This window comes from Phymastichus coffea, unplaced genomic scaffold (assembly GCF_024137745.1).
Source record: "Phymastichus coffea isolate CEN01 unplaced genomic scaffold, Cenicafe_Pcof_1.1 PCOF00017, whole genome shotgun sequence".
Lineage (NCBI taxonomy): Eukaryota > Metazoa > Arthropoda > Insecta > Hymenoptera > Eulophidae > Phymastichus > Phymastichus coffea.
The window spans coordinates 1,821,523-1,844,643 of NW_026706828.1; the positions used below are offsets into that span (position 1 = coordinate 1,821,523).

Genomic DNA, 23,121 nt, shown 5'->3' on the forward strand with positions numbered 1-23,121 from the left:
TACTTATGTCATGCTCTTGAGCAACTTTGCGGATGGAATTATGTGGATTTTCAGTGAATGATAATAGAACATTTAATAAATTCTCTTCATTTGTTACTGAGCGTGGTCTGCCTGACTTAGGTAGATTTCTGACATGGCCAAAATTTACAAACCTTGAAATAGTATTCTGAACAGTAGACACAGCAATTGGAGTTCTATTAACCCGACATATCTCATTAAAAAGATTTCTCACTGCCCTGTAAGATCTTTCTACTCCACCCCAGCCTCTCATCATAAGAAGTGATATTCTTTCTCGTTCAGTGAGGCGTTCCATTTTAAGTCAGCGAATCGAAATTTACTCAAAAATCAATCAGAATTAAAAACAAAAAGTTTGCAACCCAAATAAATGTTTTCAAAAAATGAAAATTATAATTTGAGTACTTTTACAAAAAAGTTCTACTACAGTCCGACTAATGCGCTAATGCTTTATGGAGATTTTCGAATGGTAAAATCTTTTCAAATATGTTGCTTTTTTAAATATTAATTTTTGAAAATGCAATTGTCCCGAAGAATAAGCTCAAAACGATAAAGTTAGGCATAGTATATTTCCTAAGGATAGAAACAAGTGAAATTGTTAGTGGATTTTCAATGAATAGGTATGGGATAGTAACCTTAAAAAGTTTAACCGGCTAATCAAGTTATTAAGAAAATAAGCGTAAAAGATCATTGTTCATAGGCGAGGGGAACTCACGACAATCAAGCACCCCGATCGTGAGAGGCGAGGGGAACTCACGTAAATAAAGCACCCCAAAGGGACAGATTTTACTACGTCCACGTCGTTGTTCCTGGGTAACGCTAAAAGTAAAAAAAATTGATCTTGAAAAAACCTTGATAATGAGGTTGAAGGTTAAATTCAAGGTCACGGATCTCCGATGGCCAATTACTCAATAAATACCCTTCTCCATTATGAAAAAAACTTTAAAAAATTTTAGGGCGTCTTTAAGTTTGGATGACCTTCGACTGACCTTAAACTTTAAGTTCGGCCTTGACTTATGATCTAAGTAGATATTTGGATGTGAAATTTTCCGCTCTTTCGATTGCCGCTGTCGAAAATGGGGGTTTCCATGACCTTTATTTGCTTCCTTGTACCACTAAATTCCCGGTACTATTACAAAGCCACAGTTCGACCTTCATCTGACCCCTAGAGGTCACATTAACCTCAAACCTCAACTCATCCATACGTGAGAGTCTTCACTTTTTTCGATTCCGCCATAAAAAATAGGGGTACCCATTAAAAAAAATGAGGTTGACCTCAAAATAACCTTGAAAATGAGGTTTAAAGACAAATTAAAGAGCACCGTTGAAAGTTACCTGGGGTTATCCTTTTGTTTGTTTTGTTTAACCACTGAATTCGCGAGATTTTTATGAATTCATACTTTGACCTCCAGTTGACCTCTAGGGGTTACCTCAACCTCATACCTCAATACATATCTGGACGTAAAATTTTCCGCTCTTTCCGATTCCGCCATAAAAAATAGGGGTTTCCATTTAAAAAAATGAGGTTGACCTCAAAATAACCTGAAAATGAGGTTCAAGGTCAAGTCCAAGGTTACTATCGGATTCCTCGTAAAAAGTTACTTCGAGAACAACCTTCACCCGGTTAAAAAAATAACTGGCTTAGAAAATTTCTCAGGTGTATCGTTACTTTTTGGACACCCTGTATAAAGATCATAATGTTTCATGATGGCTCTTGAAATTCGATCTAGTAAAATAAGTTGGAATTCAGCATCGAGCTCGAGAATGATTCGATTGTTATCTTCTTCCTTAAAGTTTGTTACTAAATAACAATGATTTTCTTCAAGTTCATAATGATTTGTCTCCGGTAGTGGATCAAAGGGCTTTATAGCTATTTTATTTAATATTTCTAAGTCCATTTTGCTATCGAAGACTTGAGAATAGTGGAGAAGGAGGTGGATACTACTGGTGATGATTCTTCTAACAGAATGACGTTTTCCGAGCTCTTCTCTCTCTCTTAAGACCTTTACCCCACTACTACAATTTTTTCTAGCCGCCACGACCGCCTCCCTTCACTTGTTACTTCTTCCACCTTCACTTGCTGCTTCTTCCACCTCCACTTAGATTTTTAGTTTGTTAAGTGTATACAATGATTTTTTAGTATAGGTTCATGAATATGATTCATCATTATTATACGTTTTTTAAATAGTGCTCGCGATATTATACTACTTAGTTGCATAATACGACGTTGGAAACGTTCTCAATCTCGTGCAAGCTGCTCCCACACTCCTTGGGTCGAGTCTTTATCTTCAATAGGAAGATGATGAATTTGAATATTATCCGAAAACCATACATACTTCGAAGCACGAATGCTCTTCTTGTTTCTTCTAATAGGCGCCATGATGAATCACAAGAGAATAGTCTTGCTATAGTTATTTCTTCTCACTGAATGATGGTAAAGCAAACTATGCATCCGTCTAATAAATATATTAGAACTCGAATGACTGCCCTCTATCGGAACTTAAGGTTAATTCTAGAAATAGTGAGAGCCCCAACCTTCGCTCTCACCTGTGAGGTACTTCCTTTCGAATCATCGCTCATGATTCACCTTTACATTGAAATAAAATTCATTGGAAAGGGCTACATTATGAACTTTTTTTTTACCTCTCCACAAAAGGAAATAAGAGAATAGTTAAATAAAGGAAAAAAAGACTATTCAATCAGATATATTTTTTTTATTATTCATAGTGCAGCTATTTACATTAGTATTATAATACATTTAATTATTATTCATTGAAGATACAATTATGTTTAAATTCGAAGTTTGAACCGACAATATGGTAATTAAATAACTCCTCCTTCTCACTAGTCTGATGTAGGTTTTTCAACATTTCTTCATCTTTTTCGAGTACTATATTAACCCTTTTGGGCAGGAACACATCAAATTCGTCATCTATTGTAATAACAATGCTAAATCCATATTTCGTTGTTAATGATCTAACTTTAGTAACTTGATATAATGTATTCGATGTAAGTTGGGTCATCGCCTTCCGAGGAAGGAAAGTCGTCTTGGAAATTTTATTTATTGCTGAGAAATTCATTCTGTAAAATAAAAAATCAAAGAATTAATTATTTATTTATTTATTACTAAGGTATTAATAAACTAAAATTATTTAAATATCTTACTTGTTTCAATAGTTAGTGGAAGATGTATTAGAGGTTGAAGTAAGACTGTCGCTTGAGTGAGAGCTGAGCAACTGTTTCGAACAAGAGTGAGCTCTTAGTTTTATAAGTGACATCCCCACTCTTAAAGCTCAAGCTGCCGTCGCCGCTTCCCTCTCTTTCAGTCTCCCCTCTCTCATGATTCTTCATCTAAAACCAATCTCCCACTCTATAGACTCAGGTATCCATTGTTTCTCCCGCTCCCTTACTAGTCATCAGCGCCATCTAGTAACTGTCGAAGGAGTAGAATTCTTTCGCTAGTGCTGCCCTCTAGAATTATTTTCTTCAATTCTGGATCTGTTCATATTACTATTTTGTTCTATCACTTCGTCTTCTTCTCTATACCTCTTTCTTCGTAGCTGTTCAACTCTTTCTTTCATTTCAGCAATTTCGAGAGTTTTATAATGCCCCATGGAAGTGTGTCCGGATTGTTATCAAAAATACGTTTATCATCATGAGGGCTTAGTGCTGTTTTTTCCTCTCTCTCTCTCTCTATTATTACTTGATATAATTTAGATCGAATATTACATTGAGTACGTTTAATAATTTCCATTTCTTTTAAACACTTTCGATAATCTGAGTAAGTTATTGTATTTTTTACTGTATGTTTTTTCACTCCTTTTGCCTTTTATTATTTCGATACTGTATAGTTTACTTCGTAACCCAATGTACTCCCTCATAATAGCAGCATTGCACTCATCCTTCATAACACCAAGAACTTTTTTGTTAGCTAGGGGCATTCCAAATTGATTATCAGCAGGATAGTCCGATGTGTCAAATTTATCAATGTCTTCTTTCATGATCTCATACATATCGACATCTTGAATTTTATAAATGAGGCTGTCAGTATCAGTATCAAGTAATTTACATTTTTCACTAATTCGTTGCTTCATGTAACCATAATGAAAGTCATAGACTAATGTTTTTGAAAGATCTAATACACATAGACCGATGTATATAAGTTTTTTAATACTGATAGTTGTCTAGGATAATTGAATAGCAGCTAAATTCTCATGAAAGATGGAACTACTATGGAAATTGGGTTGGGCAATTCGAGCTTCAGCGCCATATCTACCACCCCATTGATTGATCAGTTTGACATCTTTTCGTTTTCTTTCGTCTTCCATCGTTTTTCCATATACTGCATTAATCATAAGCTTGTAAAATAATTTTTCAAACTCATTTTTAGTTTGCTTTCTTTTTTCAGTATTTAAATCAACATATGGTTTCAGCCATTGTTTTTGGTTGAATTCTAGCGCTCTATACAGGGTGATTCAAAAACATATGTAACTAATAATTCCATTCGATTCGTCTCGAAAAATGAATTTATAATTGTGTTCTTAGTTTTTCGATTAAATAATTAGGTAATTAGATAATTAGCTTCAAAGATCGGCCAATCAGCGCACAGCTTTAGAAGAACGTGCGCTTGGTGGCGAGCGCGGAGCACTGAGGGGGGGCCAGCGGCGCGCGCCGCCGCTGATTGCAAGCGGTGCTCAACCCAATCGTGCAACACGGAGCTCCCATGTCTACATACTGATATACGTATTCATTGATTGAACGCGTATCAATAAAAAGAACGGTTCAATACCGATTGACTAATAACAATGATATACGTGAAAGCTTTTGTATGTATTTTGCGAAATAGGTTATTTAGTATTCGTGGTCGTCGAATTTAAACTCGCTGTCTTACTTAAGAATTATGTTCATTTAATGCTGAAAATCGCTGTGACCGACTACTACATCATTGCTTTTTTTTGCTTTTGAGAAAATTGAGATCAATAGGTAGTGTGATGTTCGTATCACTTATAAATAAAATAATTCGAACTCTCGTAATATAGCTAATGAGTAAGAATTTGTTTCCAATGATTTTACTCTAATTGTTAATCAAATAAATAAGTAAATCAAATGTAAGTAATTCGAATATACATAAATAGGTATAATGTTTCGAGGAAAGTCAGACAATGCCCTAGTTTCTTATGGTGCGAATTGTCCCATAAGCAGAGCTAAAGTCTTTCTTTGATAGGATATAATTCGGCCCAAGTTTCTTATAGCGCGAGATGTTCTATAAGTCGAGCTCAAATTATAAGGAAAGGTTAGTCTTGCCTAGTAAATCACAATGAGAGAAAGAACTTAGGTGTTAATCCAAGTTTATTCAGACTCATGCGCTCACTTTGCAAGGCTAGAAGTGAATGAATCTAGCCTGTGCAAAGGTGGGCCTATTTATACACAGATTTTCCCGCTTATTTTTGCAGGAGAGATTTCATCGAAAATTCGAGAGACATTCGCGAATTTTGAGAAATGAGTTTTCTTAATTTACAAGTAAATAACCATTAATATTAAGTTTTTAACACATGTAAACTTTACAGAATTTGTTATTTGTTGATTTTATACAATATACAATTATCGCCAATAGTGTCGTCAAAAGTTATTAACTAATAAAGTTAATTAACGTGATATTACAATATTTACAATAGAAAATTATTAAATTTTCATATAACTTTATAGTTGATTAATTTTGGAAGTATTTTCCAAAATTAATTATTTAAATTAATTAATAACATTTGAATTATGACTAATTTTTCATATTTGTAACGGTTTTTTCTAATCTTAATATGCAATTATTAGATTAATTATATAAGATTTCTAAATCATAAAGTTATCATTATCAAGTATAAACTTAATATTTTCGTTCTATAAATGCTTATTGTTTAAATAAATTATTAATTGTTTATTTACTAATAACAGTTATTATACAGCTGTTATTAATGAAACCAATTCTTACTCATGTTCTATGTTTATTCACTTTGCATATGACTTATTTACATTTTTCTAATATTTCATATGTTAACGTAATAAATAAATCAACTTTGCATATTGATATTCATTATTATTTCATAATTGAATGTGAATTTTGTTATAATATTATGAATCTACATGCTAAAATCTATATAATCAATACATTGTTATATTAAAATTATCTCTAATTAACATATTTTTCTTAATATCCTAAATCATTATATCTATGTTTATTACTTTGTGACGTCACGCTGTTTATTTTGATTCGACTCTTATTTGTATACAGTCGCGTAAACAGTGAGGTAGCGCCGCTTAATGTATTGTTTTGAATAAACAGATAGATACGTTAGACTAGTTGCAGTCATTCAGTGATTTAATAAATAGCTCATATATAGGACCGTTACAGTAGAGGCGTACAGTGTGTTTCCAATTAGCTTGGTTATACGTTTTTTTAAGATTAAGAAATAAAATAATAATAAATAAATACTGACAATCCTCGGCTGAAAATTTCCATGTGGGAAATTCACTCCTGATGTGTCATTACACTTGGAACAAAGTCTCAATTCGCGTGTGCGAGACGATTTACACTAGTCACACACAGGAAATCCATTCTAAAATTTCTCACGCGTGCGAATCGTATCACATCTGAATTTGAGACTATGGGTGAGACTCTAATAGAGCCTATAATAGAAGGAGCTTTAAATCTACGAGAAAAAACGCATTTTGGCAAGTAGGCGGCTCGTAAACAAAAATGCTGTCGCTACGATGGCTTGCAGCAACTCGGCGCCTCGAATCAGGTAAGTGAAATTTGAATTTCAGTAATGATCATTAGTCATGAAATTATTTCCAGCATATAATAATTATAAAGTAAATATCGCAATGCTGAAGACTAGATCTACAATACATTGCGCATTTCTGAAATATTATTATCAATCTAACGAGCAAGCTACAATTATCATAATAATTAGGATTATTGTAGAACCCATTAGAACTTTAAGTGGTAGTCTGGGAAGCGAAACGCTTTTCATAAAGTGCGTAAATGTGTGTACATCAATTTTTCCACGTTAAATTAAGAATTATAAATAATAAAAAACTGAAAATTATAAAAGTCGTCGCCACATTTCGGTGAAAAGATTCCAAAAACAAATTTCCATAATTTTTTTAAAAATCAATCTCTCGTTGCCCTGTTCCGCATGGTAACTTCATCGTTTAAAAAACCGACATACGAAAGAAGATCCGTAATGAGTCAAATGTGCCAGGCTGCTCGGAGAGAGTAGTGGATGTGGCGAAGGTGCGGATTTTGAGAAGAATAAACGAAACAGGGGATGAGGCTGGGGGGCATGAGGACAGACGAACGCAGTGCGACCTAAGAAATTAGATGGACGGTAGGAGAAATTCGTCGAAATAAGACGGACGAGCGGAAGGCAAGGTGTAAAAAGACGGACGAGCGGAGGGCAGAGTATAAAAAGAGGGATGAGCGGAGGGCTGGGTGGAATAAGACGAATGAGCGGAGGGCAGTGTCTAAAAGGGCAGACGAGCAGAGCGCTATGTCAAAAAGGGCAGACGAGCAGAGACCTAGGTCACAATATGACGAACGAGTGGAGGGCTGCGTCCAAAAGGGCAGACGATGAGAGGGCTATGTTAAAACAAGACTGATGAGCGGAGGTCTATGTAAAATAAGACGGACGAGCGGAGGGCTATGTAAAATGGGGAAGACGGGCGGAGGGCTGCGTCATAAAGGGCAGACGAGCAGAGGGCTGCGTCGAAATTAGACGGACGGTGGGACGGATTCGTCGAAATAAGACGGACGAGCGGAGGGCAAGGTGTAATAAGACGGTCGAGCGGAGGGCAAGGTGTAATTAGACGGACGAGCGGAGGGCTGGCTGAAATAAGACAGACGAGCGGAGGGCTGGCTGAAATAAGACGGACGAGCGCAGGGCTGCGTCTAAAAGGGCAGACGATGAGAGGGCTATGTTAAAACAAGACCGATGAGCGGAGGGCTGGCTGAAATAAGACGGACGAACGCAGGGCTGCGTCTAAAAGGGCAGACGAGCAGAGGGCTGCGTCGAAATTAGACGGACGGTGGGAGGTATTCGTCGAAATAAGACGGACGAGCGGAGGGCTACGTCGAAATGAGACGGACGGTGAAAGGGAGACATCGAAATAAGACGGACGGGCAGAGGGCAGCGTTATGAAAGGCAGCCGAGCAGAGGGCTACGTCATAAAGGGTAGACGAGCTGGGGGCTGGGCGGAATAGGGCGGACGAGCGGACGAGGCCATTCTGACTTGGAGAAAGAGTTAGTCGAAGTAGAGTCTCAAAAAATAGGGCGGAGCGAGCATAGTTTAAGAAGATGGGAAGGTAGAGCAACGACTCGGAAGAAAAAGCGGTCAACCTCAGGGCGGTCTCAGAAGTGTGTCAGATATATAGAGATTTGTGTGAAGGGCAGATGTGCTCAGTGCTGCTTGATAGAAGAGTCAGAGTCAAACATGGACTTTGGTAGAAAGGCAAAGGAGCACAGTGTGGCCTGGTTTAGCCGTAGAAGACGTGAAGATAATATTGAAAAGACAAAAGCAACGGGCGGAACAGGTAATGCAACAGATCAAAGGTAAGCTGTGGTATAAGTGTCAATGATCAAGAGTTAGACGTAGTCGATGTTTTGGGAAATATGGGAAAGGAAGGACGAGAGCGGAAAAAAAGGTAGAATAACGATAACGGTCTCACCACCCTACGCTTATTTAACCTTTCGTCAGTTGACATTCTGTCACCTCACCCATAATTATTTGTCTTGATTCCAGTTTTAGAAGTTGAAAGAGTAAATTATCACTCTTCTTTTTAATTATTTATCTAATTACCTCAATTCTAGAAAAATTTTTTCATAAGTCCACTTATCCATAACTGTTTGTGATGAACTCAGTGGTGTATGAAAATTTAAATAATTGAGGCCCGTATTGAGAACAACCAAAACAGCTAAGGGAGATGATTGAAAAAAACAGATTTATATAACAAATCATCTTTATTTACACAGACTATAACGTTTTATCGAATTATTCGAATTTCGTCTACTATTAGGCTGACTAGTTTTTAGTAAAACCTTAATAGAAAAGAAAAAATATAAAAAACATGTCAATTCATATCTCCCAATCTGGATCGTTGCCAACGTCGTCATCATCTTCATCCATACTATCATCAGCCTCACCGTCTTCGCTGCCATCATTTTCATCATCGTTGTTCATATCATCATCATCATCTTCTCCATTTTCATCATTGCCATCAACATCAACATCATCACCATTCTCGTCCTCCTCCTCAACAACATCATCATCACCATTACCACCATCATCACCATCCAAGCATTGTTCGAAATGCCCCCCCTGTTGCTGAATACACAAAATAGATCTACGTCTTATCTGATGTGTAGCTGCATGTATTTTTTCGGGTTCTAGATACTGGGCGTGATGTTGGATTCTTTGTATCATGTCATTTGGGTCATTGAGGCCGCCATTGTGATAAACTGCTTCTTTGGATGTCCCCCAGTAAAAGTAGTCCAATGGGTTCAAATCAGGAGATCTTGCTGGCCAGCGTACTGGACCATTATTGCCTATCCAATGGCTGCCATATACCTTGAAGAATTAAAATATTTTATAAGCGATTTTAATATACCTGCGTAAAATTTGTTATGAAACCAATAATTTTTCTAGCCGACAGTTGTACATGCAGGTGCAAGTACAGACATATACATATTTGGTTTCTAGCGCTGTACTGTGAATGCACTCTCACATGCTCCCCGAAGTATACTAATAAAACCGTGTTGGTTTTAAAACTTCTGTAGACTGAAGTATTACGAGTAATAAAAATACTGGCAGCATACGTAGAGATTAAAAAATGTTATATTTAAAGTATAGTTGAAATGAAAGGGAAAAAGGAGGAGAGCGGATTTTAATTGAGATTTGAGAATCTTTGAGCGACGGAAATAAAACTCGTCAAGTATGATACAAAGTAGAAAATTTTCATAAGGCTATCTGTCCTAGAACGACTTTTATATTTTTATAAAGAATAATATAAAAGTAATTAAATTTCCTTTCAAGTCAGAGCAATATTCCCTTCAGCAAATAATTGGCATAAAGCACGACAAAATTATCCTACATGAAATTTCAGAGCGTTAAGACTTTCATTAGGAGAAATTGCGTAATACAATTTTTGGTAAGGAAGGGTAAAGCAGGCAGAATAAGTGAATAAACAGTTGTAGAAAAGAAATGCTTTATTCGAGATGTTTATTTTTATTTGGATGCCTTTGGCGTCCGCGTCACGGAAGAGACTAGAACGAATTGAGTGGCAACGCCGTTAGCCGCCAAGAGAGAGCGAGACGTGTAGTCACGCACATGCGCAGAGCAAAATAGGTAAGATGCTTTTACATATTTCCAACAACAATGTGTGACGGTGTAGGCTGGTCATGGCCTGCACCGTATGCTTGCTTCCCTCTCCATCCTAGGCAAAGGCGCACGGCTGGCATCGGACGCACGTTATTTTACGTGTCTGATGCCTGCCTTTATTCTTTCCAGTATTGCAGCTAGAAGAGAGAGGGAGAAAAGACAAGCAGCGAGCAAGCCAAAGGGAAGATATGTCAAGAGTAAGAGAGAGAGAGAGAGAGAGAGAGAGAGAGAGAGAGAAATTATATGTAGTTCGGTGAGGCTCGGCGCGCGGCCGTGTGCCGCGTGCCGCCGATTAGGAGGACAGTGGTGGGGAAGGCGTGAGAAGCCGACTTGCACGCATTCGTTACTAGATCGGTGCACGCGAGAGAGATCGGCCGCACTGGGAGGAATTGTCATCTTCTTCTTTGCCTCCAACCCGAGAAAGAGTGTGAGAGCCGTGACAACGAGAACTGGACTACGTCTCGCGCTAGCCACCTCACCTGCAGCCCACCTGCCAAGCAGCCATCACCCTTTTGGTCAGGTTTAGTTTTCTCTTCTCTCTTTTCTCTCTCTATTTCCCTCGGCATTGTCTCGCGGTTTGTGTGCGGCGCCAGGCTCTCACGAGCCGGCGCAACTTATCTTCGTCACTTAATTTAGTTTGAGTCGGTTAATGAGGTGACATGGCGCTAACGTGCCGGTCATCTCATTTAGTGTAAGTCTTGCGTATTATTAATGATAAATAGTTTTGTATCCTCGTCGGCACTCGAGGTAGTGCGTTTGTAATAAACGGTCGATTAACGAAGTCGAGTGTGTGAAATCATTAAGTCTACACCTTCTCTTTCCTGCTTTGCTAGGAGCAATACACCGCCTCCCTTAGCCTCCCCTTAAATAATTCGGTAATAGTAGCGAAATTGTTGGCATTGAAGGCCCACGCTATTACAAATGTATACTATAATAATTACCTGATCAAGATAATTCCTAACATTCACAGCAGTATGTGCTGGTGCACCGTCATGCATGAAAATAAGATTTTCTTGCAGTTCTTCTGGCACACCATCAAGCAATCCTGGAAGTATATCCTGCAGGAACTCAAGGTAATTTTCAGCGTTTAGTGGGTTTGGAAGTTGTACCGGACCAATAACTTGATTACCAATCAAGCCTGTCCACATATTGACTGAAAACCGATTTTGAAATCGATCTGGAAATAATGAACAAAATTTATAAATTTTTCAGTTTATAGCACATTTTGATAGATGTTTGGCGACGCAAGACGTCTCTTATCCACGCATATGTCGTATTGTGTTTTTTGAGACAACGTGAGCGAAGCGAGTCATACCGTACAAAGAATTGCAGTTTGATAATTTAATCATATTATTTACAAATAGTAATATTCATGTTAGTATTTTTATCTTTTATGATTGCATTTGTTCTATTTCGTTTTTTCTCTTCTACGTGCCCACAATCTTAAGGTTATTCAAGGAAAATTTGACTAAAAAATACGTGAGGAATTGTATACATTCGTACTACGAAATAAAGTATTAGTGCATGATAATTTTTAAAAACGGCGAATGAACATCTCGCTTCACAAAAAATTATTGCTCTTAAATAGTCTTTCGCACTTTAGATGCATATATGAACTACATTTTCTTCATGATTTAGATTAATACTCATAATAATGTATGAACTGTGAATCAGTTTTGACTTTATCGTCCCATTGTTTAAATGTGTGTGGCGGACGTGCTTTATCTGTTGATCTACTTGGTTAAAACTTTCAGTTTTTCCTCAGCATCAATAAAATAATTTAGTTCAGCTGTCGCGCGGCGGTCGCTTAAATTTCGATTTATGGCGCGCCCGCAATAAATGAAAATTGCTTTGCGCTCTCGCTAATCCCTTGTTGTTAGCGACAAAACACGTTTCATCACCCTGCTTTCCCGTTGGTCCTCAGCTACTCTTTTCACGGACTTCGTGGGTGGGACTTACCTTCCCCCGATGCCCAAAGGAAGCGTCTTCACTGAGGTATGACGAGTGAATTGTCACTCACGCTAGAACAGCCGACACGCTTACATCTCTACTCTCTGCGAGATGCGCGGTCTTTGCGTAGACTAAATCTCTACTATTAAGTATTTGTAGTAGTTAGTCTACTTTTAATAAAACATCAAGTTTTCCTTTACACCTAAATCATCGCTATATTTATTTAATATATTCACCCACCAAACGGACCTCCATGTAGATAAACTGAAAAAGCAATTCGAACGAACTAAATAACGTTTTCATTAATAATTGCTTATAGACCTATAAATACAAATTTTATTTCGATAGAGAAAAATATTTTTGTCAATCGCTAGAGATCGTAGACTGTTTTTTTTTATAAATAATAACTAACGCACACAATGACAAATTCACGGCCGGATTCCGGTACGGAGACCCCGTATTCCAAAATAAACTGCTGATCCGATTAAAATTTACCTATGTGTGTGCGTGTATTATTGGAAGAAAGTTTATTTTTATTATACTCGTAATAATATACATTTTTAGATATATCTTTTTAATATTTTCGGTTTTCCGAACGCAAAGATGCGACTTGGAGTACCATTGCTTTTTGAAGTGTGCGCAGAGTCGCGTCTTCGTGCAGGGGGTATAAAAAAAGTGTTTGAAAAATGCTTAAAAAATGTTTATTATTAAGCGTATCCTAAAAATAAATTTTCTTTCAATAGAAGACGCACACGCATAGGAAAATTTTCATGGAATTGATTGTTTTTAGAATATGGGGTCTTTAAATATTCAGAACACTTACCTTCCCGAGCCACATGCGGATTTTCATGAGCCCACTGATGCTCATTGTGCTGATTAAACATTCCCTTCCGTACGTATGTTGATTCGTCAGTCCAGAGAATTCGATCCATAAAGCCTGGATCAGCATATATTTCATTCAGCAAGAATTGACAGAACGCAATACGGTTCTGGGCATCTCTTTCATCTGTTTCGAGAATGTATAAGTAATATTCAAAATAACCATCGCGTATAATTATCTATGCTACTTAGAAAAATTTAGAGATTCTATGAATGCGAATTAACAAAATTTTTTGAGTAGAATTTTACATAAGAGTTTAGCTTGAAATCTAAAAAATGTGTACTTTTTAAAGTAAAGTAGCCGAGGTATTTTATTTGAATATACGTCTTTTGATACCCCAAATTTCTAAAAAAATTCATAAACTTCTAATAGACATGGATCATTTTGAAGAAAGAAAAATCAAATAAGCAATCCAAGTTTAATAAACAGATTCCTATAAAATCCATTGCATTCATCAATTAATTTTTTTGTAAATTAAAACTTGAGAAAAACTGTTTTTAGACTATAGTAGGTTATTTAAACTAACTACTACTTCAAAACTTGAATAAACTTTCTATCAAATAATTAAAAATGGATTTTTTTCAAATTTTTTTAAATTTATTAAGATACAGACCAAAACTAAATAAGTTATCAATCAAACTATTCTATTTATAACTTAATGGAAATAAGTAACCCTACTTTTTTTGTCATTTATTTCTTATAAAAATCATTCTAACTCATGGTCATCAAAGATTACTAGAAAAACAAAACGACGAAGTTACTCCCATCGGTTTGAAAATGATGGTCAGGTGATCTACGTGAAAAATGAATGGTAATAAAATGCAATGAAGCTTGAGATCTTTCGTGTCGATCAATTTGCCAACAATCTATTAGGATAATTGACAAATTTGTGACAGCAAAGGGAAAGAAAAAATCACGGATTTCTGAGCTGATTTCGAGACTATAGCTACTTTGCCTATTTGCCATTTGGTCAAAAAAGCTTAAACTACTGCAAAAAACTCATCTCATGGTTTAAGGTTTGATTCGAGAAATTGCAGGAAAATTTTCCAAGAAATTTCGATTCCTTTATTTCTAAATTACACATTCTGAAAAAATTAGTTCTTAAAATGATGTTGAAGTTTGTATCGCTGCAGAGCAACGATTTTTTTTTATTTAGGATATAGCCGCTATTTCGTGTCAAAATTTAATGGGCGTATCAAAAATAGTAAAACTACATGAAATTTTCAAATATACAATCTTTGCGATTTCATAGTTTGAATATTTAAAAATTTGGTTGAGATCGCTATGACCAAAGCTGGCAACTAGCGATTTCGAGTGACACGCCCTTCTTCAGGAAAATCACGAGGCCGAGTTTGCGTTTCCCCTTAATTTCACGATTCGATCTTGCATTGTTAGAGGATATTACAAAAATTGTAGTTGCAAAATGAACATGTATACCAAGTTTCATCAAGATATCTTGTAAATTCTAAAAATGCCAATGGTTAACAGACATACAACAATAATAGCGAAAAATATACATCATTTCAAATGTTTTGTAAGCTTATAATAACTATCAGATAGTCAGCAAACCGAAAAAAAAGTTTTAATTTACTACAACACAAAAAGTCCCAACAGGAAATAACAAAATTAGACGTCAAATTGCGGAAATAAAAATTTTTTTAGGCAGTGAACTTCGGTGTAGAACAATTACATCTATCGAATACAAAAAAAAATCGACCCGAAAACTGCAGAAATAAAAAAGTTAGAGCGAAAAAAAAATTTTTCGACAAAACCCTTTACAATGCTTCCTCTTCAAGGAAGCAAAACTGCAGTAACAGCCATAAAATAATAAAATAAATCTATATTTTCATGTATAACTTACGAAGTTCCTGAACGGCTCTGTAGTGATATGCGTGTTGTCCATCATCCCGAATGTCTCTTTGTGCCATACTGTACGTACATATGACTCCTAGATTTTCGAAGACTTCACGGGCAGCTACACGCAAACTCTTCGTCGGGTCCTCTTCGAAAACTTCAACGATCGGCTCATGCAGTTGATTTCACAGCTCGCGTGGACGACCTCCATCTGCATTCGTCACCGCCACACAACCAGTATTTCTTAACCTCCGAACTATGGTGTCGATGGTTCGGGGGTTAACTGGCCTTCCGTGTTGTGCCGACCATAGTTCAGCAGCTCGTTGAGATCTTCCAAGCCCAGGCCCAGCCTCACCAAAATAAATTACCATGTCGACGTACTCGTCAATCGTGAATTGACCAGCCATTCTGTTGCCCACGATGGAAGTCGCGCTCGCGCCGTAATCGTCGACATACAACTTGATTTTCGTTAGAAAAAAATGAAGACAAAAACAAATGCGTCTGTCCGTGGTCATTTTCGAATTCTTTCTTTAATTTTGAAATTTTTTGGTTTTTAAGTACCTTACCGTGTCAACATTACACATATCAAGTGTCGCGTTAGCGGCACGCAGGCGAGTAGGAATGAAATGTCTATGAAGCCTGGCCGCAACGGACACTATAATACATCAAGTTGGCTAAAGTGGGTGTGGCTAAAAATGTAGAGTTGAATTACTTCATATCAATTGTACAGTGATATGCCCGCATCACTTATAACAATCACAATTTATTTTTCCGTTGACGTACATCAGGATATTTCACTGGCTTATGAAAATATTATGATGGAAAAATCAACATGACAGCGAATAACTCACAGGACCGTAATGATTAATTTATTTCTTGTAAGAAAATTAATTATAAATTATTTGACTCACGGGTCAAGGTTTTACACACGTTTCCAATCAATTAATGAAAAAATAATGACATAACGTGATAAAGTTATAGTCTCGTGAAAATAAAACATGAATAAAAAATTACCCATTGATTTATGCATCTATAGACATGTATGGAAAGTCCTAACTGTGTACCAAAATGTTATAGTATAACGTGAAAATTATTAAAGCATTGACAATAACTCGCATAAGTAAACTTGAAAGTTGCGGGAGTAACGCCTCAGCGTCAGTCGGCGAACGACGATGATGGTTTTAAACTTTTATTTCGACAGGCATGTCATTGTCGTGTATCGTTCAAATTTTGTTCATTGATACATGATAATTTGAAACCATATGTAACGAAGCTTTCCATTAGTTTCGTCTCGATATAATTCAGAATTTCTTGTAGAGTTGTGTTAGTTTCGATTCAATAATTAGGTAATCAGTAACTTGACCTCAGCGTGTCACTGCCACATCGCTCGCAGCGAGTCGGTGCGAATGGGGCGCTTCGTTTTATTATTTATTGCAGGCTTGTTGTTTATTAAGTGCCAAGAGACGTCAATCATATTTCTTTGTAGAAAAGTACAAGGAACAAGATGGTATAAAAATTGTTTAAACCCATACGGTCAAGCTACGAGAAAAATGCATTTGAAAAAAGGTAATAACTTGAAAAAAAAATTATAATTATTGATTAATTGCAAACGCGCATCACTCCACGCGCTAATTTGGACGCTTTTCTTTCTCTGTGCCACACGTTCTGCAGTTTTGTAGCTACAATTCGCAAAACAACTAGGCACATAATATATGTATTAGTTATGAAAATATGAATAGCTTTTCTAGACTTTTTTTAGAAAAAAATCGTTTTATAAGGGTCTTCTTCTTTATTCTCAAGCTTCCTTTGTTCTTTGTATATCGAGTTGTATATCGTTTAAAATAAAAATTTGTAACACTATTTCCAGCTTGCAATATTGGTTCTGAACAACTTCAATAATATATGCAGAAGAGAGAGAGAGTGAGTGAGTACTAGGTAGGATCAAGGGAGTGTATGTTGTTTAGAGGTTCTATATACAGAGAAGAGTCGCAGTTTTTTATCCCCCGGATTAGGGAAGAGACCGCACCTAGCCGGTTTAAAAACCCCAGTCACAAGTGGGGAAAAGCCTATTAAATGCGGCAACTTTATTGATAAAAATTACAACCAAATAGAACGCAAACATCGAAATAAGTCCGGCGCAGAGGCATCGCTCGCCTTTGGGCTCTCGCCCTTACAACTTTCCGCGTATGTGCGCGCGTAATCCGGTGGATCATCCGATCCACTTACCGCTTGCCTCAGGACTCGTGAGAGAGGGAGAGAGATAGAGAAAGTGCCTCCGAGATATAAGGCACGGTGTAGCCCCGACGTCTCGGGAACGGGGACAGCCACGTAGTTGGAGGCACTTCTGAGGGTTGGTCGCACCCTCACCTACGGCAGCAGGTCTCCCTGTCCGTGGCCCAGTAGCCACGAGTCGCTGGTCGCGGTGACGGTCGGTATTCTCGCCGGTACCACGACGCACACTTTTCTGGTTCACAAAAACTGTCACCGCAGCGCACAGAACAATGATAAAGTTCGGGTCCGTCAAGGAAGACGTACGAACTTGAAACTAAAACTAAAACTCGGGAAAGCGATGCACGTCTTATAAGTGCGAAGCATTCCCACTTCCCTCCGCATTAAGGGTCCGTGGTGCGATAGAGAGACAAAGAGCGCTACTTGAAATGCGAGCGCGTCGCATGGTCGGACCCCGCATATACCGCACCGCGGTCGGTTGTCGAACACATGTTGATAATGACGTGCTGATACATCGCACATCCATCACAGCTGATCCTGTCCCAGACGCGGTACAGGTAGCCGGAAAAATATGCCAGCTTATCGCGAGATCAGCTGTGATGCATGTGCGATGCAGCCGCGCTACACGAGAACCACAGACGCTTCGGACACCCAGGCGCAGATACCGTAAACAGGTTCCATAATTAGCAGAACTACTAACATTGCTACGATGTTACTTAAAACTATGTATTCGTAACTAATGCAACAGGTATCAACAGTGGCAACGGGTAAATATTTTCAACCTCTGTCATAACAACTTTCGCAGTAAAACCGGTAGTTGAAATAATTTTAGTAGGCTAAAAGTGGTATAGTCAACTTTCATCAACGTCATGTCAAAGAACGAAGGAAGGTTTAGTGGTTTATATTTTCATAGACATCTCGACCAACTTTTAAAACTTAAAATTGCTCTGACAAACAATCTTGACAAGTATGTAAATTTGGACTTGATGAGTGCAAGCCAGTTAGTGCTATTGAGAAAGGCTGTCACAAGTTCTCACGTGTCTATACAAGATACACTTTGTCTGGGATCATTCCTCGTGTCACATGGTGGTGTAAGAGGATTCATTGAAAAACCAGTGTGGCTGTTGGATATAAGCATTGCAGCACGCATGATCACGCAAAAGTAAGTAAAATCTTATCACACGCGCGCACGCACACACGCACGCATACGTAGGCACACACACGCACGCGCGCACACAAAAGTGCAGTGCGTGAGCGAATGCACAATCTCCCGTGTCCAAATACACGCATACGCCCTTGCAGTCGCGCAGACATACACTCGCATCCTCAAAATAATATTAAATTAAACTTGATTTTGTTCCACTCTCCATCGTTGTGTGTTTAAATTGATATTCTTTTAGTCGTGAGAGCTAACCCTGATGTTCAAATAAAAACTCTAAATTCTTCATTAACGTTTCGTTTCTGGTTTAAGGTCCCATCGGAATCTTTATTAAAAAATATAACCTTTTTAAATCACATGGCTGTGATGTAACGCAAAACATGAATGTATAGGTACGATTGTTACCTTAATTTATGATTTTTCGAGACAAAATTTTAACAAATAAGTGAAAGAACATCAATTTAAATATTAAATTAATGTATATTCGATGGTGTTCTGCGGGAGAGGCAGGACCGGGGCACAGTGATGCAGAACAGCAAAAAAAGTGTCAAAATATTTGAATGGGTTGGATTTGACATAAAATTAACTTGAAATACACTTTTTCAATGTATTTTGAACCAAGGAATCCAAATCCGTTTCCCGCGACAACCTACGATTATTCCTTCATGACTAAAAACATGCATTTATACCGAGTGATTAGCCAAAAAATAAGTTTTTCATGAATAAAATTTCATTATAAGATTTTATTTAATGTGTCACACATGTTTTCCATGTATTTTTCAACGAGGAATCCAAATCTGTTGTCTCCGGCACGATATTCCTACGTTCACATAAAGAAAAATGCGTAACCATGCAGCATGGATTTTTTATATATTTATTAACGAAAATATTTCTATTCTATCTTTTGTTGTCGTCTTATTTTATGAATATTTATTGCTATTTAATGTAACTAATCCAGGAAAAGTTAGGTACCTAACTGATGAGGCATTTATTGCAAAATAGGTGATTTTAATAGATTAATTATATGTTACCTTATGCCAGATGTACGATTATTGAGTCAGGTTTATGGACAACATATTATTTCGAGTACTGATTTTATTTGCGTAAACAATCCATTTTACTTGTACAGTTTCGAATGTTAATGACATTTGTGTTATATGCAGATATGCATATATATATATATATATATATATATATATATATATATATATATATATACATATATATTACTCTTAATTCGTCGGTATGTTACAGTGTTTTCAGTCAACATCACTATTATCTGATTCAGTCTCTTCTTGGGTAGTGTCAACAAGTAATAGTCTTTTCATTTCTTCCGACAATTTTGATCTTTTTGTCTTTGGTAATGTTTTGAGAGATGTTATTAGTGGATCGGAATTTAGAAAAAGTCTCTGATACATATCTTTATTTGTTTCGATTCTGAAAAAATTATTATTTTAATTGACAATCTTATAATTCTTTATGTACTGATTGATTTTACATTTTTTAAATTACAAAGATTAGTTTGTCACATATAATAATAATAATAATAATAATAATCTACATTTGAATACGGAATATTATTGACGATTTTTTACAAAAGCAAATTTTTATCCAAAGAGATTTTAATGTTGATAATTATCTTACTTTACATTTTAACAAAGAAATATTAATAAATACCTAGAGCATTTTTTTGTAAATTTTTCTCTAAATCTCTTAACGTTCTTATTATTACTCTCTAAAGCTTCTTCTGAAAAATATCCGATCGGTAGAATAAGTCTATCCATAATTTTCCAACCATGTAATAAGATAACGTGTACAGAGGGGGGCATGTAGTAGAAGTTATACAATGTAACATACATTTTAGCTGTGTCTTCACAATAGTTTTGAAATTCCTCAGTATTTATTTTATATCCAGACGATATCACTACAAGAATAACATGGAACCTTTGAAGTAGATCTTCATCAAATCCTACAACACCAAATTTTTTATAGATATAAAATATAATAACAGAGATCTGATAATAAAATCCACAATCCATGATTCAGTGATTACAATTACCAGTTAAATTGGAAACTATCTTAAAGTTCTTGAAGAATTTTCTAGCGGTGTTACCATCGTTTGTGTTACCAGCACCTTGTAAAACAATATCGACTAATATACCCAGCTCGTCTCGAAGACTACATTGAATTAAGGGGTCTACCTACTACTCGCCCTCAAAAAAAATGCCTACTTTTGGGAATTTTTTTAAAACATATTGTGAATCATATTGATATAAATATTGTTAGGTGTGATAAATAATGTCTAAAACTGTATAAAAAATTTTTTTTAATCCATTTTATTTAAATTTTGTGAACAAAACCCATGGCTGAACGTAAGTCCTAAAAAATAAGCGAGGTGAACGGTACCACCATTTTCTGAAGAACGGCTCGTCTGAAACAGAAAAATCGAACTTTTTTAGATTCAGTATGACAATAGCTAGGTTTGCGAGCTATATTTACAAATATTTAGCAACAAATAACAAAATCGCTGCCAAAAAATCACAAATATAAAAAAAAACACTGATTTTTTCGCTGTTTTTTGAGGTTAAGATGTATTAAAAGTATAATATTGTAATGTAAAATAGCTTGCAAACCTCGGCTTTTATATGTAGAATACGTGTTTTAAATTTCAAGAGGATCGGTCGAGTAGTTTTGCTTAAAATGGTGGTACCACCTTTGAAAACGTTGTTTTGAGAAAAACGCGTTTAAAGTTTTTTTTAATGAAAAATTCTTTAAAAATCTTACCTAAACTCAATCTGCGATACCAGCACCGTACATTTCATCTTCTTTTTGTTCAAATTCTTCATTCTCTGCTAATCTAGCTTTCTTTCGTGCTGACCTGGACTCTTTAGAAGATTGACTACTCCTGCGGTTCGCCGTTGATATGCGCGATGGCTTACTATAATAAGCTTTCGAACGCAGTCCTATGCCTAGTTCCATCAGATTACAAAATTTATTTATACCTGTTAGTCCAATTCCAAGTAACCGAAAAATAAATACTAAGCGACGATTCACTTCATAGCCATTTCCAATTTTGGGACAAGAATTGATATACTTTTCTCCGCACTTTTCACAAGCTACACACAATTGGAAACCTAGTCCATGCTGAGCATATTTCGTAAATTTAACTGCTCCGTTACACACTTTACACTTTAAATATCCTTGTAACATACAAAAAACTGCAGCAAAACTTATAAACACGTAACCAGACGTGGGATCTTCGTGTATGTCTAAGGTGGCATCTTTTGAATTTTTGAGTTTTTCAGCTGATTTACTTGCATGGTCAGTTCCGGTTTCGTCGGAGAATTGATTCCCGCGAAATTGTTGTTTTTTCTTCCCCGTCAAACCTGCACGAACTCGGTTTGTTCTGCTCCCTTTCGGCATGATGCTGGTCGTACGAGATCACAGACAAAACTGACTGTCGAAATATATATAAGAACAGCACTAGAGCTGGCTTATTTCCTTCCAAAAACTATATAGTAACACTTAAATTCAAAGAAAAAAGGTCGAAAACATAGTCGAAAAAGAGAATATACGATTTACTTCAGGTAGCAGCAGCATTTATTGTCTAAGAGATTTAGCCGGCAGAAGGGGCGGGCAAGCGCGTGCAGCTGGCGTAGCGCGCTCAGGTAGGCGCGCCGAGGTAGTGATGTACAGGTCACAAAAATATATAGTTACACTGCTCGGATCTTTATAAAATTTTGACACAATATTCTTACATACATATACATTCGAAAAATGTAAAAAAAAAAATCGATATTTCAAAAGTCGAGTAGTGGGTAGACCCCTTAATTTTTTGCGTTGCTCAACTTCTTCTACATTCGTTTTAGAAATCTATAAAAATGAAAAATATTAATGATACATTTCTATGATACGACACTTTACATGAGTGTTTTATATTTTTTACAATATAAAATAAATATCCACATTCAAAAATTTTAAATTAATCAATGAAAACAGTTGAATATATACTCTGGACTGATTTTATTTGAAGGAATTTTGAACATAATTGGTATAGAGTTTAATTTTATTTATTTTTTTTTAATTTAGTACTCACCCTCCACGTTGCATTTTCTTCCAAAACTAAACGGTAACTTATATGAAGCACTAATTCCATAAATCTAATATGCGCATGTAGTATGGAAAACCCATAACTCAATGATTCCGGATCAACTTCCATGTTTATCAATGTTTCAATGTCGTTTAAATGAGATATTGTTGTTTTGCATATAAAGCACGTTTGGCTCGATGTATTATTAAGAACACCACAAACCTAAGTCGGTTAAATATTTATTAATATTATATTTATAATGTCGAAGACTGAAAGAAACTAAGAAAAATTAATACCTTCCCATCAATCATTGTTAGTTCCATTTGAAAGCCTACATTACACCCATTAATACGAAGATCTTTTAAGTTATCAATTTCTTTTTTAAGTTTTGATTCTTCCTTTTGAATTAATAGAGTAGTTTCTTTTTCAAAATAAATATTGATTGCTCGGCAAAATCTAGTTGACGAAGGTCGGGGATTTTCCCAATAAACGATATTGTTTTTTCTGTCTACTAAT

The 23,121-nt window shown here is 36.3% G+C and overlaps 2 protein-coding genes across 2 annotated transcripts; both read right to left on the minus strand.

Moving 5' to 3' along the window:
* Positions 1-9,141: 9,141 nt before the first annotated feature.
* On the minus strand, positions 9,142-11,591 carry LOC131675223 (uncharacterized). The gene is made up of 3 exons (XM_058954132.1): positions 11,385-11,591; positions 9,339-9,633; positions 9,142-9,260 (listed from the first exon to the last, which is right to left on the minus strand). Exons 1-3 carry the CDS (start codon positions 11,589-11,591, stop codon positions 9,142-9,144), a joined length of 621 nt encoding a protein of 206 aa, XP_058810115.1.
* Positions 11,592-12,706: 1,115 nt separating this feature from the next.
* On the minus strand, positions 12,707-22,916 carry LOC131675224 (uncharacterized). The gene is made up of 7 exons (XM_058954133.1): positions 22,902-22,916; positions 22,612-22,827; positions 21,902-21,972; positions 20,575-20,693; positions 20,248-20,484; positions 13,217-13,399; positions 12,707-12,714 (listed from the first exon to the last, which is right to left on the minus strand). Exons 1-7 carry the CDS (start codon positions 22,914-22,916, stop codon positions 12,707-12,709), a joined length of 849 nt encoding a protein of 282 aa, XP_058810116.1.
* Positions 22,917-23,121: the final 205 nt, after the last annotated feature.